Source organism: Rutilus rutilus, assembly GCF_951802725.1.
Source record: "Rutilus rutilus genome assembly, chromosome: 1".
Taxonomy (NCBI): domain Eukaryota; kingdom Metazoa; phylum Chordata; class Actinopteri; order Cypriniformes; family Leuciscidae; genus Rutilus; species Rutilus rutilus.
Genome location: NC_140209.1, coordinates 64,454,673 through 64,473,065, shown reverse-complemented (window position 1 = coordinate 64,473,065; position 18,393 = coordinate 64,454,673). Strand labels below are relative to the sequence as shown.

Genomic DNA, 18,393 nt, shown 5'->3' with positions numbered 1-18,393 from the left:
TGCGATTAATCGTGCAGCCCTAATATATACTATTAATACTTATTCTTATTAATATACTTAATAATATACTGTCATTAAAATTAAAAACTCATAAATAATATTTAAAAACTAAAGATTCTGAAAGCTGATTATCTCTAAGTTGGACACCCAACTTAATACAATATTTACCATCTGAATCAAACCATGTCATGTCAACAAATGGAAAAGTAAGCCAGCTGTTGATTATCATGTTAATTATTTTGCCTTTAGTTTCAACAGCAAACTTTACATATTCTTCAGAATAACTGTTGATTTAAGTATAATCTGTCGCCATTTACAAGTAAATCAATTACATGTAATCATTTCACATGAACACTGCTTTTTCTTCTTGTCAGTGTTTCTGTGATATTTTAAAATAATGGGTTCTGGTAAATCTGGTCAAGAATTGTAGCCGCTTTTCTCCTTTTTTTTTTTTTTACATTTTGACTACCGAAATATTGATATCTCATTATCTGCCCCAAATGCCTGATGTGCATAATTAATTTACAGTTTGTTGGAAACATGGGTAAACAAAACCTGTGTGAGAACTATGAATATCTGCATGTGATATATTTTAGAAAGACAGTTTCTACATGTGGTTTAACTGAGGTTTTTGTGTCTCTGTTCATCTTAATGTGTTTTCAGTGGTGTGAGAGCTGACCAGATCAGAGATGTGTCCTGTCAGACCAGCACATCCTCCTCCTGTCAGAAACACATCAGTCATCATGACACAGAAGCAGCCCTGCAGCTCGATTCTCACCAGCCAGTGCATGATGATCTGCAGAGAGTCAAAGACCAGCACAAAACCAGCATGAAGAACAAGTATGAGAGCTTATTTGAGGGAATCAAACTACAAGAGAATCAAACCATCCTGAACAGGATTTACACACAGCTGTACATCATAGAGGGAGAGAGTGAAGGAGTGAATGAAGAACATGAGGTGCTACAGATGGAGAAAAGTTACAAGACCCTCCAAGACACTCCAATCAACTGCAATGACATATTTGATCCTTCCCCTGAACTAGGATATGAGGAGAAGAGAAGAGAGAAGAAAGACAAAATCAAGACTGTACTTACTAAAGGCATCGCTGGAATTGGAAAAACCGTCTCTGTGCAGAAGTTCATTCTGGACTGGGCAGAGGGAAAAGCCAATCAGGATGTAGATTTCATGTTTGTGCTTCCATTTAGAGAGCTGAACTTGATTAAAGATCATCAATACAGTCTTCACAGACTTCTGCTGGACTTTCATCCTGAACTTCAAGATCTGGACTCAAAGATTTATGATGAATGTACAGTTGTGTTGATCTTTGATGGTCTGGATGAAAGCAGAATTACACTGATGTTTTCAGACAGTGAGAAAGTTTCGGATGTGACTGAGTATTCATCAGTGGGTGTGTTGATGTCAAACCTCATGAAAGGAGATCTGCTTCCCTCTGCTCTCATCTGGATCACCACCAGACCAGCAGCAGCCAATCAGATCCCCTCTAACTTCATCAACCGTGTGACAGGAATTCAGGGATTCAATGACCCTCAGAAGGAGGAATATTTCAGGAAGAGAATCAGTGATGAGCATCAAGCCAGCAGAATCATCTTACACATCAGAAGAGCAAGAAGCCTCCACATCATGTGCCACATACCCATTTTCTGCTGGATCTCAGCCACTGTGCTTCAAAACATCCTGAAACAAGATCTCAGTGCAGAAATCCCTCAAACTCTGACTGAAATGTACATCCACTTCCTCCTCATTCAAACTAGTATGAGGAACCAGAAGTATGAAGGAAGAGAACCAGAGAAACTCCTGCAGTCCAACAGAGAAGTGATTGTGAAACTTGCTGAACTGGCTTTCAATCAGCTGATGAAGGGCAATGTGATGTTCTATGAGGAGGACCTGATTGAGAGCGGCATAGACGTCACTGACGTCTCAGTGTATTCTGGGATTTGCACTGAGATCTTTAGGGAGGAATCTGTGATTTTTCACAGGAAGGTTTACAGCTTTGTACATCTGAGCTTTCAGGAGTTTTTTGCAGCTCTGTATGTGTTTCTCTGTTATTTACAGAAGAACAGAAAAGTTATGAAAATGTTCCTGACAGGAAAGTCCAGAACTCGGTGTGAGATTCTTTCTCTGGATGTGTTTCTGAAGGGAGCAATGAAAAAAGCCTTGAGTAAAAATGGACACCTGGATCTTTTCCTTCGATTCCTTCATGGCATCTTACTGGAGTCCAATCAGAGGCTCTTACAGGATCTGCTGATTCAAACAGAGAACATCCCAGAGAGCAGAGAGAAAATAATCCAAAATCTTAAAAAACACGAAAACACAGAAAGTCCAAATGACAATGTCAGCCCTGAAAGATGGATGAATCTGTGTCACTGCTTGATTGAGATGAAGGATAGTTCTCTTGTTGAAGAAATGCAGGCATTTTTACAATCTGGAACAAGTAACAAAAACCTTTCTCTTGCACAATGTTCAACTTTGGCAAACATGATCTTGATGTCAGAAAAGGTGATGGATGAGTTTGACCTTAAAAACATAATCTCATCACAAGAGGGTCGATGGAGACTGTTGCCTGCACTGAGGAACTGCAGAAAAGCTCTGTGAGTGTGAAAATATGAACATAATATAAACTGATTTGAAATATGAACATAATACCTCTCATGTAGGCTAATAGTTTAGCTAAATGCGCTTTAATGACTTTTGTATTTACATAAATTTGAAGTGTCTACAGATTAAAATATTTAAAATAATTATTTTAATTTGTAATTATAATTGAAATAGACACTCGGTTACTAACGTAACCTAGAGAGGGAAAGAGTGTTGCGTAAGTTTAGTTTACGCCACGGGAAAACTCCTTTTCTAGAGAATACTGAAGCAAAAAATTATCCTTAATTTTTAGAATGTAAAACGCATTTGCTGCAGCAGGCAGACATAGGCGAGACAGCTCGCGCGCCTACTGGCTGCTCTGCGGCAACTGCTGCAACCTATCAGTGCATCTTGGCATGACTCCAGCGCCAATGGGAAGCCTTCCCGCGCTGTCGTCATGGCCCGCCAAAAGGGGTGTGCCTTCAGCCTATATAAACCCCTCGCCCAGGTTGCACAAGTGATTTCAGTCGACTGGAAGCGAAAATAAAATGCAGCACAAGCACGGCAGGCTACTCAACACTTGTTCCCTCTCTAGATAGAACCGAGGTTACATTAGTAACCGAGTGTTGTTCTCTTACGAGAGTACTCTCATGTTGCGTAAGTTTAGCTTACGCTACGGGAACCCTATGTAAAGCGCCGTGCGTGCTGAATTTCCAACACTTATGTCCCAAGGGCAGTAGCCCGGGGCTCATGAATAAGTGAAGCAATCACGGTGGCATAACAGGGCGGGACGACTCGTGTTATGAGATAGGTGCATACACATGCAGTGTTTCCTCTATGTTGATTAGTTAATGGCGGCCCGCCACGGCAAAATTTTTGCCGCCACGGTAACTGGCTCTACAGTGTGACCATTTCACTCGCATTTGCGCCTAAATATGCGACCATGAAAAGATATTTAGGCGCACTTGTGCGACTGACCCGATCGAAGATTTTTTTTTGGCGACCGCCAAAGCGAATTTTTGTCCCGCCAAAGTCTTATTTGACCGGTGTGTAATGTAGATAAACTGCTGCGCTTGTGACAGCTGGGCGCATGTTTAAAAGAACGAGAGAGAGAGAGCGAGAGCGCGTGCCCTCTCTTTGCGAAGCAAGGTTCCACGTTTTAATGAATGGTTAAACGACTGATCTTTCCAACACTGAACTCACGAGACGTCTGAATCGGTGTATAACAGATCGGTAACACTTTACAATAAGGTTCCATTTATTAAACTCTAGTTATAACTACATTTGTTAACATTAACTTTTAATAAACTGCACTTCTACAGAATGTATTAATCTTTGCTAATGTTCATTTCAACATTTAATAGCCTACATTATTGAAATCAAAAGTTGTATTTGTTAACATTTAGTTAATGCACTGTGAACTAACATGAACAAACAATAAACAGCTGTATTTTTATTAAGATTAATAAAGATGAATACATTCAGTAACATGTATTGCTCATGGTCCATGTTAGTAATAAACTAATGTTAAATCAAACCATATTGTAAAGTGTTTCAAAAAAATAATTTACAGAACACCTTAAAATAAGAACGTAAGGTGTGCTTACCCACTTTAGTACAGCCTATATGGTTAGCAAGATTTAGCCTTAATAAACTACAGCATTTACAACTGAATGGTAGCCTATTCAATTGTAGATGGTAGAAAATAAGACTATTAGTTAAAATAAACATTTTAATGCTACTTTTTCTCCCTGCTTTTTTATATTGATATGATTATATACCAAAATAATCTATTAAAGAAGGATTTTATCTCACAAAGCTATGAAATCCAGAGGTAAAATCACAGCTTTTTTCGGTGTTGGCCACCGAAGACCATTTTTGACCCAGGTAAAACCCTGCAGGGCCAACAGTGTTTATGTGCGGACATTCACACTTCAAGCAAGAATCGCTAGTGAGGCACGAAATGTATGAATTTATGGGGGGGGGTTTATGCAATTTTTTTTTTATGACAGCCAGTGTAATTGTTTTTCTAAAACTGAAAATATTTAATGTTCATAAGGTCAACTTTTATCAAACAATGTATATATATGTAATATTGTGTCGTTAAAGGGAAAAAAAACCTTTTCAATTGTATGTGCTCCTAAATTTTGGGGGGGGGGGGGGGGGGGGGCGGTGGTTGTTCGGACAGACCTGCCCCCACTGCTAAAAAATATCCTAAAGGAAACACTGCACATGTATACACAGTTAAGGCAGTATTACCACCTTAACTGCATAAGCCCACAGGACGTTGCAGTATATCAACAGTCTAGTCAAACAACGTTGGGTAGACAATGTTAATATAGCATAATCAGACTGAGAACAGTCTGGCCTGTAAGACGGGTACTTCCAGGTTATAAAACCTGACAAATGTAGACATTGAGGCCCAGCCTGCTGCCAAACAAATGTCATGAAGTGAGACCCCACTTGTCCATGCCCACGATGAGGCCATACCTCTAGTCGAGTGAGCTCTAACCCCCAAAGGGCAGTTCAGGCCCTTGGACGCGTATGCTGACGCAATAGCGTCTACTATCCATCTGGACAGGGTCTGTTTCGAGACGGCTAGCCCTTTGACGCGGCCGCCAAACGAAATGAAAAGCTGCTCTGTTTGCCTGAAAGCGGCATAGCACTCCACATAAATCCTTAAAGCCCTTACTGGGCAAAGGAAATTAACCCCTGCCTCGCTGTCAGATGCAGGAAGAGCCGAGAGGGAAATAACTTGCTGTCTAAAAGGAGTCGCAAGCACTTTAGGGACATAACCGTGCCTTGGTTTGAGGATGACTTTAGAGTCATTAGGCCCAAATTCCAGGCATGTAGCGCTCACCGAGAGCGCGTGCAGGTCGCCCACCCGTTTTACTGAGACTAGTGCCAGCAGAAAAGCAGTTTTGAATGACAAGTACTTTAACTCCACCACGTGTAGTGGTTCGAACGGTCCACCTTTCATGGACTCTAAGAACGTGGAAAGGTCCCACGCTGGAACCGAGGGTGGTCGAGGAGGATTCAGCCTCCTAGCACCCCTGAGAAAACGGATTATAAGGTCATTCTTTCCCAGCGACTGGCTATTTACAGGTTTCGTAAGCGCTGCTATGGCCGCCACATACACTTTGATCGTGGACGAGGTTCTCCCGCTGTCCAACAGCCATTGTAGGAAAGAAAGTACCACCGTTACCTCAGCATCTAGTGGGTTTAAATCATGAGCTGAACACCATTCAGTGAACACTGACCATTTGGACGCATAGAGCCGTCTAGTGGACGGAGCTCTAGCCACCGTGATCGTGTTCAGCACTCCCTTCGGGAGGTGAAATGGTGATAATTGATCGCCCACACATGTAGGGCCCACAGCTCTGGGTAAGGATGCCAAATTGCAGCCTGGGCCTGAGACAACAGGTCCCTCCTCAGCGGAATCGGCCATGGAGCTATGTTCCCTAGTTCCATCAGTTCTGGGAACCAAACTTTATTCTCCCATAGCGGAGCTACTAGGAGTATCGAGCATTTGCTCTCCCTGATTCGCTTGATTACCTGAGGTAACAAGGTGACCGGAGGAAATGCGTAGAAAGGGCACCTGGGCCAGTTTAGGGCCAGCGCATTCCTTTCTTTTTAGAAGAATATTGGGCAGTGAGCATAGGTTTGTGACGCGAACAGGTCTACCTCTGCTCTGCCGAAAATGTGCCAGATGTTTTGCACCATCAGAGGGTGCAGGGACCATTCATCTGGGGAGAGTTTCGCCCTGGACAGCATGTCTGGGCCCACGTTCAGGACGCCTGGCACATGTTCTGCTCTCAGCGAGCACAGATTGTGCTGGCCCCATACGAGGAGGCGTCTCGCTATTGCAAGAAGGCTCCGGGACCTGAGGCCGCCCTGACGATTTATGTAAGACACCACAGACGTGTTGTCCGTTCTTTTTAGAACATGGTGGTTCCTCAATGTGGGGAGAAAGAACCGAAGGGTGTTTTCGACCGCTTTCATCTCCAGACAGTTTATGTGCAGACGCTTCTCTGCGTCTGACCACAGGCCCATTGAAGGTCTCCCTTCGTATAGGGCGCCCCAACCCGTGTTGGAAGCATCTGTCGAGACTACTTTGACTCATGAAGCGATGCCCAGATTCACGCCGGACTGGTACCATCCGGCTCTCATCCACGATTTCAGAGCTGCTACGCATGTCTGATTCACCGTGAGACGAAGCAGACCTGATGTCCATGCTCGTGCTGGCACCCGCCGTCTCAGCCATAGCTGAAAAGGGGTCATGTGTAGCAGGCCCAGCTGCAGGACCGTTGAGGCTGAGGCCATGAGACCCATCATCCTCTGAAACATTCTGAGGGGAAGATTTTTCCCCACAGTGAATGTCGCCGCTAAGCGCTGGATAGCTGTTGCGCGTTCTCGCGTCAGGCGTGCCATCATTGAGCTGGAGTCCAGCTCTATCCCCAGAAAAGATATTTTCTGTCTGGGGAATAGAACACTTTTGGCCCAGTTAATTCTGAGACCCAACCGTTCGAGATGGGTCAGCAGTAATGCTGTGTAACACCAGTTCCTCCTGTGACTGTGCTATAATTAGCCAGTCGTCCAGATAGTTCAAAACTCTCACGCCCTTTCGTCTGAGGGGCGTGAGCGCCGTGTCCATGCACTTCGTAAATGTACGAGGTGCCAAAGACAGGCCGAAGGGAAGGACGGTGTACTGATAAGCCTGGCCCTTGAAGGCGAATCTCAAGAATGGCCTGTAACGGACTGCTATTTGGATCTGAAAATAGGCGTCTTTCAGATCCACTGATATAAACTAGTCCCCCGGTCAAATTCGAGCAAGGATTTGTCTGGTTGTGATCATTTTGAACGAGCGCGTCATCAGCTCTTTGTTCAAACGCCTGAGATCTAATATGGGACAGAGCCCACCGTCCTTCTTTGGAACTAAGAAGTAACGGCTGTAAAACCCCGACTCACTCTCTGCCAAAGGAACTGTTTCTTCAGCCCCTTTCTTCAGCAAATTTGCTATTTCTGTGTGAAGTAGGTGTGCTACTTCCTGATTCACTGAAGTTTCGACCTTGGCTGTAAAGCGTGGTGGTCTGCGAGCGAATTGTAGTGAGTAACCCTGTTTCACTATCTTCAGCACCCAATTTGAAGCCCCTGGAATCTCTTGCTATGCTTTTGCATGAATGGCCAGGGGTAGAATAAAATCTGGGTTCCGGTCGCTCGAATACAGGGACCCAGAGACCCAACTGTGATGACGTGCTACGTTCACCACGCTCATTTTGAATGGGGCAGACAGTGCTTTGTGCAGAGGCTCTTTAGCTGACATCTCGGCCGTATAAGCGGGGAGATGCTTTATTACAGGCACAGCTGCGTTCTCACAGAGTGTGAGCTCTGAAAAGCAGACACGCGATCTACACTCGAGACACTGCCAGCGTGAGCTGGGCTCATACGCTGAGGCATTATGTGTGTGCGGCGCGCAGATACAGTCATATTCATGGGTAGAGGGAGGGCGCTGTACAGCGGGCACATTTCCTTCACTTAACATATGAATGGCAAAGGCCGGCATGACTGATATGGACCCTGTGATGGTGTGAGACACTGCATGGGTAGTGCTTGTGTGTAGGGGTGAACACTGGGAAGGGGGCACTTTTCATACACTTAGCAGACAACTTTATTGTTTTCGACCCTGGATGAGTGAGACACACAGAGAGGGTAGTGTTTATGTGCAGGGGGGGGGGTACTGGGCAATGGGCACCTGTCCTACATTTAAAACACCTTCGGCTTGAGCCGGAATATGACCAGACATAATGCTCTTTTTGAGATTTATGTGGGTCCCCGTGAAAACGCCGTTTGTGTGCAGGCGAGGGAGTTGAGGAACTGACTCGTTGGCTGCTGAATACACTCTTCGAGTCACCTCTGCTGAGGGAACTGAGAGAGCGGTTCGTGCTGATTTCGATGGCGGTCCGACCGTGGCAGGACTCAACCATTGGCGCCTTCCTAGGGGGGCTCGAAACAGGTGCAGAGCGGCGTCCAGGCAGAAATCAGCCATCCAACCTGTTAGGCGCGGGCTCCTTGGGCATAGACCAGTCAAGGCCGAGGTCCTCCATGGCCTTTGTAAGGAGGCGGAGAAGCTCAGCGTCGACGGAAGCCCTCACGCTGGATTCCTGAGTCGACGGGTTGGGGTCATGGATGGATCCTGACCAGTCCTCGCTCCCGGACGACAGGATCGAGCAGCTGTCATCCTCCCGCTCCATCTCTTCGGCCGCTGCAGCAGCGGGGCGTTGGCCATCGAGGAATGAGACGGGGAACTCAGAGAAAGAGGCTCGCGGGGATACCGCTGGCGAGTGCTCTTTCACAGAGACTTCTGGTGGCCTTTGTGAGCTGCGCTTTTTACGGCGCGGCCCAGCAGGAGGCGTGGATACAGCGGACTTGATGGTGAACAAAGCCTGTCGAGCTCGCAGGGTTGAGGGAGGCAAAGATTCACATTCACGGCAGCCGCCGTTGGCGAGCGCGTGGTCCGCGTGTTCTTTTCCCAGGCAGGAAGCGCACAAATCGTGGCGGTCCCCGTCCCTGAGAACGGCACTGCACGAGCCGCAGGACATGATGGGCATTGAAAAATGCCTTTGCTCTTTTAGTGAGAGAACGTGTGTGTCGCAGCGGTGAACACACACAGAGCAGTGAAAGGATATGAGCACCGGATAGGCCAGCAGGTACGGCGAGCGAAGGCGGCGAATATCCAGCCAGTTTTCTTTGACTTGAGCTCGTCCCGCTGAGATGCTGCTCAGCGGCGTTGCTTCTCTTTCGTAGATCCAGCGAAGTCCTTCACTGAAAGGAGACGAAACCACTTGTGCAACCTGGGCGAGGGGTTTATATAGGCTGAAGCCACACCCCTTTTGGCGGGCCATGACGACAGCGTGGGAAGGCTTCCCATTGGCGCTGGAGTCATGCCAAGATGCACTGATAGGTTGCAGCAGTTGCCGCAGAGCAGCCAGTAGGCGCGCGAGCTGTCTCACCTATGTCTGCCTGCTGCAGCAAATGCGTTTTACATTCTAAAAATTAAGGATAATTTTTTGCTTCAGTATTCTCGCGAAAAGGAGTTCTCCCATAGTGTAAGCTAAACATACGCAACACGAGAGTACTCTCGTAAGAGAACCAAGTAATTACATTTCTGAAGTTTTAAAAGCTGAATATCTTTTCAACCAATGAATTTACATAACTTTTCCATTGTTCATAATTTGCTGGATAAGGATTAAGCATTTTTAGAAAAATATATTCATTTTCCTGGTCTAGAAATCACACTTTTAAAATTGGGCTACCTCATATATCTAGTTGCGGTGAGGATGAATTAAAATAAGAAATATCATGATTTAGGTCAGTCGGTCCCAACCCTGGTCCTGGAGTATCCCAGCACTGTAAATTTTTGATGTCTATCTTATCTAACACACATATTAGAGGTCTTGGAGTCTTTACTAACTAGCTGATGAGTTTAATTTGAAAATGTGCAGTGCTGTAGGTACTCAAGGAACAGGATTGACCAGAAACTCTTTGAGCCTGCTAGTCTAGGCCTTAATGCTATGGTACTGTAACCGTGATAAGAGCATAGAAAATGTTATGTGGCTTGGATGGCTTGAGTCCTTGTAGAGTAATTTACTACGGCTTAGAACATGGCTCAACCATTCAGAATCAAGGTCCAGAACTATCTGTTTTATAACAAATTATTGACATACAAGAAGGCTTTTCACACTTGAAATTTACCCGAGGTCATTGTAAACCTTTACACTGATCATAATTTACCCGGGGTTAACAATTAATACTGGGTATTTATAAACTGATGTTTCATGCCGTACACTCCTAAACCCTCAGTTAACATTCTTATTTGCATTTTTGCGGTGTTAGATTCATTGATTTGACGAACGCTGCATGCAACCTGTGGTAACCCTTTATTTTACAGTCCCCTAATTACTAGGTATTTACCTAGTAAATACATGGTAAGTTATAGTTGGTTATTGGTAATTACCACAGGTAACAAGTATGTAAATGCAGAGAAACTACAAACTAATTACTAGGTATTTACCTGGTAAATACATGGTAAGTTATAGTTGGTTATTGATAATTACCACAGGTAACAAGTATGTAAATGCAGAGAAACTACAAACTAACTACTAAGTATTTACCTGGTAAGCATATGGTAAATTATAGTATTTTAGTGTGTAATTACTTAAGGTGATTAGTATGCAATTACAGAGAAACTACCAGGGAAAAAAACACCACTGTTAAATATCAACTCAACAAAGTACTGTGTACTTGTTACCTGTTTAGGTTGGTAATAACTCCGATTTAATTGTGTACTTCCTCAGAATGTAGGCAGACTATTTTTAGAAACACCTCCAGTATTACTCATCAATTCAAGTTAGGTTTGTAGTTATCCTAGGGTTATGTTGGTAACAGTCCATGTTTATTTATTACTATCTTGAAATTAAGACGGTAGTTTCCAATAAATTACCTTGTCTTACATAGTTGTTGTTCATTGCTACACCCATTTATAGAGGGTTTATCAAATAATTTACCTTACACTTACCTGGTAACTACCCCGCAGGAACAGTTTTCCCTAATGTCATGGCACATCTTAAATACTGGGTATGTTCTTGCAAATGTTTTTACAATTTACTCAGTAAGTAAAGTGCAACTGTACTGTAAAATGAAGCCTTGTTTATTTCCATGGTATTACCAGAATTGTACCATATAACCTGATCATTCCCCTTTTCCATATAGTCACAATTTTTTACCTCGTATGTCCTGCAACGTTACCAAGGAAAACATGACAATTTACTCAGTAAGTAAAGTGAAACTGTACTGTAAAATGAAGCCTTGTTTATTTCCATGGTATTACCGGAATTGTACCATATCATTCCCTTTTCCATAGTCACATTTTTATTTATTTGTTTTCCTAGTATGTCCTGCAACATTACCAAGGAAAACATGACAATTTATTCAGTAAGTAAAGTGCAGCTGTACTGTAAAATGAAGCCTTGTTTATTTCCATGGTATTACCAGAATTGTACCATATCATTCCCTTTTCCATAGTCACATTTTTATTTATTTGGTTTCCTAGTATGTCCTGCAACGTTACCAAGGAAAACATGACAATTTTCTTGGTAAGTAAAGTGTAACTGTACTGTAAAATGAAGCCTTGTTTATTTCCATGGTATTACCAGAATTGTACCATATAACCTGATCATTCCCCTTTTCCATATAGTCACAATTTTTTACCTCGTATGTCCTGCAACGTTACCAAGGAAAACATGACAATTTACTCAGTAAGTAAAGTGAAACTGTACTGTAAAAGGAAGCCTTTTTATTTCCATGGAATTACTGGGATCTTACCCTATAATCTGTTATAGCTACGTAACTGTACCTATTACAGATTATAGGGTAAGATCCCAGTAATTCCATGGAAATAAAAAGGCTTCCTTTACAGTAACGTTCCAGTTTCACTTTACTTACTGAGAATGTTCAACGTGATCTCATGAGAATACGTGTGTATTTTTACGTAAAGTGTAATTCTACCATACGTACATTTACTTACGTTTTATACACACAGAAACGTATAGTATTTACAGCACTAAAACGTAAAATGTTTGCATTAACAGCACAAAAACATAAATTATTTACGTATGAACAACTCTATACCGACGTATTTGTACGCATTCTTATTTATGCATATTAAAATCGTGGCATTAATGTTTTGACTCTATTGCATTCAAATGTCTTATCAATTACGTTTTCAGTCGCATTTATGCAGTTTACTCAAGAAATAGACTAATAACATTTCGCTCTGTTCGTGCCTTCTGCTGCAAACTCGTTTCGGAGGATTAGCATACATGCAGTTAAACAAGAATACACTTTAAAACCTTAAAAGTACCTTATTTAATCGTTTAACCATTTTAATATTTAGTTTATTTACAGTGAGACACAAAATGCGTTTTTTTCCAATAGAACAATAATACACCAAAACCCAACATAAATTCACAAAAGACATAAATTTTATTATAGCCTACTTGATATAATCCAAATCTTTAGAATCCATACGTTTGCAAGAAAGAGATCCAAATTCAGCCCTTTATCCAGTGAGTGATCTTCATCTCCATTCCACAGGTTTTAACAACAGCGCAGTCTGTAACTGTCAAATCCCGCGGACCCGCGCTCGTTGATGAATTCAAATTCAAAAATTGCGCCCTCAAGAAGCGTTACGACATGTTTTACGGCAGTGATATCAAACGCTCATTGGCTCTCGCCACAGATTGCGACATGCCGTATTTCAGTCGGTAAACTATATTTGAAATGGAGAAGCACGCCGCGCGCGCCTTCACACAGAGCGAAGCCGGATTAACATTTTCATGGATTAATCATTTAAATTCTGCTCTGTAAATTACCTCATTCAAAATTATTATATACTGAAAGAGAGGACTGTGACTGCAACACATCGTCATGTGAACGACTTTTGGTACCGGTTTTGACATTTTCGCAATAAATAAATTATTGTGATTACACGTATGTTGTTTTTCTTCATAACTGTAGCCTATGTAGTTTTCTATCTTTGAAAATTACGTGTTAATACTACGTATTAACAATGAGACCAGGCTGGAATGTTTTAGTTAAGTTGCAGAACACACGGTAAAAGTTTGTGATTTCAAAAATGTTTAAGCAGTAGCAAAGGATGTGGTAAGAGTCTGGTAATACCATGGAAATAAACAAGGCTTCCTTTTACAGTACAGTTGCACTTTACTTACTGAGTAAATTGTCATGTTTTCCTTGGTAACGTTGCAGGACATATGAGGTAAAATAAAAAAAATATGTGACTATGGAAAAGGGAATGATATGGTACAATTCCGGTAATACCATGGAAATAAACAAGGCTTCATTTTACAGTACAGCTGCACTTTACTTACTGAGTAAATTGTCATGTTTTCCTTGGTAACGTTGCAGGACATACTAGGAAAACAAATAAATAAAAATGTGACTATGGAAAAGGGAATGATATGGTACAATTCCGGTAATACCATGGAAATAAACAAGGCTTAATTTTACAGTACAGTTTCACTTTACTTACTGAGTAAATTGTCATGTTTTCCTTGGTAACGTTGCAGGACATACGAGGTAAAAATTTTTGACTATATGGAAAAGGGAATGATCAAGTTATATGGTACAATTCCGGTAATACCATGGAAATAAACAAGGCTTCATTTGTTGCACTTTACTTACTGAGTAAATTGTAAAAACATCTGCAAGAACATACCCAGTATTTAAGATGTGCCATGACATTATGAAAAACTGTTCCTGCGGGGTAGTTACCAGGTAAGTGTAAGGTAAATTATTTGATAAACCCTCTATAAATGGGTGTAGCAATGAACAACAACTATGTAAGACAAGGTAATTTATTGGAAACTACGTCTTAATTTCAAGATAGTAATAAATAAACATGGACTGTTACCAACATAACCCTAGGATAACTACAAACCTAACTTGAATTGATGAGTAATACTGGAGGTGTTTCTAAAAATTGGCTGCCTACATTCTGAGGAAGTACACAATTAAATCGGAGTTATTACCAACCTAAACAGGTAACAAGTACACAGTACTTTGTTGAGTTGATATTTAACAGTGGTGTTTTTTTCCCTGGTAGTTTCTCTGTAATTGCATACTAATCACCTTAAGTAATTACACACTAAAATACTATAATTTACCATATGCTTACCAGGTAAATACCTAGTAATTAGTTTGTAGTTTCTCTGCATTTACATACTTGTTACCTGTGGTAATTACCAATAAACAACTATAACTTACCATGTATTTACTAGGTAAATACCTAGTAATTAGGGGACTGTAAAATAAAGGGTTACCCAACCGGGGTACATGAAGACTCTTGCATTGTGCATCCTCATATTATATATTGCCGAGTACTATCAAGTTTTTTTTCTCTCATTTTGGACAGTAAAGTTAATAATGAAAAGGTCTCTTCTTCACTCCAATTGGCGAGTTTTCTGTTGCTATTTAAAATGTTTCCCATTAAACTCTGAAATAACTGTTTATACAACGCTCATGGTGCGTACTGTCGAGTAGGCACTACATTTGAATTAGAACATCCTTCAAAAATGTATGATATATATATAGTATGAATTAGGGGTGCACGATATTGGAAAAAACTTACATTGCGATATTTTGTTTTTCTCCGATATATATTGCAATGTATAAATAAACAATTTCACCAGTTGATTTGAATAGCTCTATTTTTATATAGAATTAATCAGTCTAGAATAATTGGGGTGATTTTTCGCATTCTATATATTAAATCATATTGTCGTTAATTTATCGAGTCCGAATCAAATCCAAGTCCTGAACAATCGAGTCAGAGTCCAAAGAGGACCGAGTCGGACTTAAGTCCGAGTCCTTAACGTCCGAGTTGAGTCCAGCCGAGTCCACAAAGGTTTAAATAATTTGAAATTGACCTTTAACAAAGAACCGCCCCTCTTAGTTATTGTTGCTACTGTACGTCCGACAAGCCATTCCGTACTCATGCGCCACACATCATGTTATCACACAGTAAAAAATATATTGCAGAGCAAAGAGGACACTGAAAATGTGCCAACAGACAAGTTACTTTTGGTGTGAAATAAAGTCTCAGTAATTTCAAACACGACTGACACTTTAATGTGTAGCGCCTCAGTTCAAGCAGCACGTGAACTGATCATCTCTTCTAGTTATAGCACAAATTAAACATGAATGAGCATCAAAACTGCAAAAAGAAATCAATACACACCATTTTTCAAGTTCAGTTCCACAAGACTTTAATCTACTAACTGGTTTGGTATGTTTGTTGGACAAAAATGACGGATATCTGTATTATGATTGGTCAGGTCGCCTCTCAATAAAATTCTGGTGAAAGTGTTGAGACCTTGAGCTCTTAAATTAATATTTTAACCCTTACAAAATGATTGCAATGTATAGTTGCAGTCATACGCTTTCCTATTATACATCTTTCAGAATCTGCAAGGTAATGCTGAAGAATGCTACACGATGCATTAAGAGCTAGGGGCAAACTTTTGAGCAAGATGATGTTTAAATTTTCTTATTTTGTTTTACATGCTAATATCTTATTTAGCCTCTAAAGGGCAGGACTCAATTAATTAATTAACTTTTAAACAAAATAAGAACAATTTACACAAACGATGAAGTTCAAGTTTAACTCCCTGGCTCTTAACTGATGCTTCCTTCTTGAGCATCACTAAATGTTTGCAGCATTTGTTATAGATGTGTACGAGTCCCTCAGTTGTCACCAGTGTGAAAAAATGGATCTCACAATCATAGTCACTGCTATTAAGGAGTCAAATATGCAGAAGGTTCTGGAAAAGCAAAGAATGTGCAGGAACTGAGGGATTTTTTCTAAAGACAATTGGGCAGTTTAACTGTTCGGGACAAACAAGGGACTCATGAACAACCATTACAAAAAACATTATTGAACATCTGTTATGTGAAAAAGCTTTTTCAGGGCAGTACTAAATAGAATCAATGTTTTTATGATCCTTCTTATAAAAAAAATAAGTAAAAATAACAATTTATATAACGTTCTGTTACATTCTACAGGGTGTTTTTTAAACTTATGACTAAAGTGTAAATGTAACAAAAATCATATCATTATTAGAAGCCATAATATTGCTATGGTTACTATGGTAGTCATCGCAATTTCATGACTCACAGGACTAAAATTTTGCGGATTCACTCCCACATTTAAATGCAGTTATCACTTACAGTGTGAACGTAACCACTGGTCCTCTAGAACAGTGGTTCCCAAACCTGTCCTGGAGTACCCCCAACACTGCATGTTTTCTTTGTCTCCCTAATCAAACACACCTGATTCAACTAATCAGCTCATTATCACATGGGTTAATGAACTGATGAGTTGAATCAGGTGTGTTTGATTAGGGAGACAAAGAAAACATGCAGTGTTGGGGGTACTCCAGGACAGGTTTGGGAACCACTGCTCTAGAAGCATGAAAAACAAAACTATTATTTAGATCGTCTATTGGGCTCCCTTTTAAGCCATCACTTACTTACCGCGTTCTGCACTCTCACTAAAACTCTCATCAGAAACACTGAAGTTGTCTGCACAAACCACATTTTTTCACAAACCACACATAAACTTCATTATCTCAAAACTACAAACTTTTACATACATGCTGCTGACATATTATTGTAGCAGAGTTTGTGCTGAATACAGTGTAATCAGACTTTAGCCATGAAAATGTCACAAGTAACAGAAATAAGCACAAATATCAGAGGATGTCAGAACACCTCCAGGGCCCAGAAAACAGCTCAGACCTCAGAGGGTTAACCCATTTAGCAAAAGTGGTTCGTAAGATTTAGCCTTAATAAGCCATGTATCTCACGTAAACAGTAAATTATGGCTCAAGTGAACATAAACAGATGGGTTAAAACCAGATATGTGTCAGTATATTAGAAGCATTCGATCTTAAAGTGACAGCAGCCTAGAATACAGCAGCCTGTGTCATTAATGTCAATCAAACAACAGAAGATGTTAATTAATAAATGTGTACATGTTAAATAAACCTACAGTAGTTTATTAAATTTGTATCACTATCGTATTTGTCCTATTGTTTGTCATTTGCTTTGTTCTTTTTTTTATGTAACAAAAATAAAATAACTATAGGATATCGTTATCATGAAATAAAATGTATCATATCATGAAATAAGTTTTTGGTCATATTGCCCACCCCTAGTGGATGCTGCTTAAGTGTGCTACACAAAGTTTCAGTGAAAGTTTGTCAAGCGAAGTTGTGATAGATACTTTTATTTGTATGTGGGGGGGTGGGGTTGCCTGTCCATCACATCTTGTATGCCGCCAAGAGAAATTACCGTACACACGCAACATCTAACAGCTGGTGCATCAGACAGTTTGAGTAAAAATGGATGAAACGGCTGTGCTTCAGCAACAACAACATCATATCTTAGTTCTTTAAAGGGGTCATGACATGAGAAACCAAATTTGCCTAATCTTTTGGTATATAAGAGGTCTTTGTACCATTAAAACTTCCTGCAAGTTTCATAGCTTAAGACGATCTCCCCATTATAAACGAATCATTAATTTAACCCTCTGGGGTCTAAGGTGTTTTTGGGGTCCTTGAGATGTTCTGACATGCCCTGACATTTGTGCTTTTTTCAGTTGCTTATAAACATATTAAAGGTGCATTGCGCAAGTCTCTTGAGTTTTTGCAGAACTATGCCCCCTTCTGGCGACACGCGAAACTGCAACCAGAGTTGTGCACGCGGTTATGTGGAGTTGGGGTTTGGGATGAACTAGAAGCCGGTCTCTTTGAATCCATCTTCTACTTTTGCAAAAGTTGCTTGAGTTGTCTTCGCTGATGCGGATAATGGCGGCGAATACACAAACCTGCCAGACATAGCCAGGTGAGCGTGAACGCGCATGACGTCACGCCCAGTCGATTCCGTCCCGAATCCCTCTTATTTATTTTACTGTACAGGATTATAGAGGCAATCGCAGTGATCATAGAAGGGCTCATTCAGCCCATCAGGCAATTGTTTAAGCATGTATGGGTTAGAAAAACAGGTATTTTTAACATGAAAAGTTGCTTAATGCACCTTTAATGGCAAAGGTATAATTACACTATTTAGCACAAACAGGGCTACCATAATATGTGAGCAACATGCATGTACATGTTTGTATTTTTGAGAGAATAATGTTTATGCATGGTTATTGAAAAAAC

General features: G+C 41.0%; 1 protein-coding gene across 2 annotated transcripts in view; it reads left to right on the top strand.

Moving 5' to 3' along the window:
- LOC311295354 (uncharacterized protein) overlaps nt 1-18,393 on the top strand; it is an 89,276-nt gene that overhangs the window by 16,992 nt on the left and 53,891 nt on the right. For both annotated transcript variants that reach the window (XM_084416694.1, XM_084416693.1), the window contains one exon: nt 664-2,610. In XM_084416694.1, coding sequence (XP_084272820.1) covers nt 664-2,610 — 1,947 coding nt within the window. The remainder of the gene's footprint in view (nt 1-663; nt 2,611-18,393) is intronic.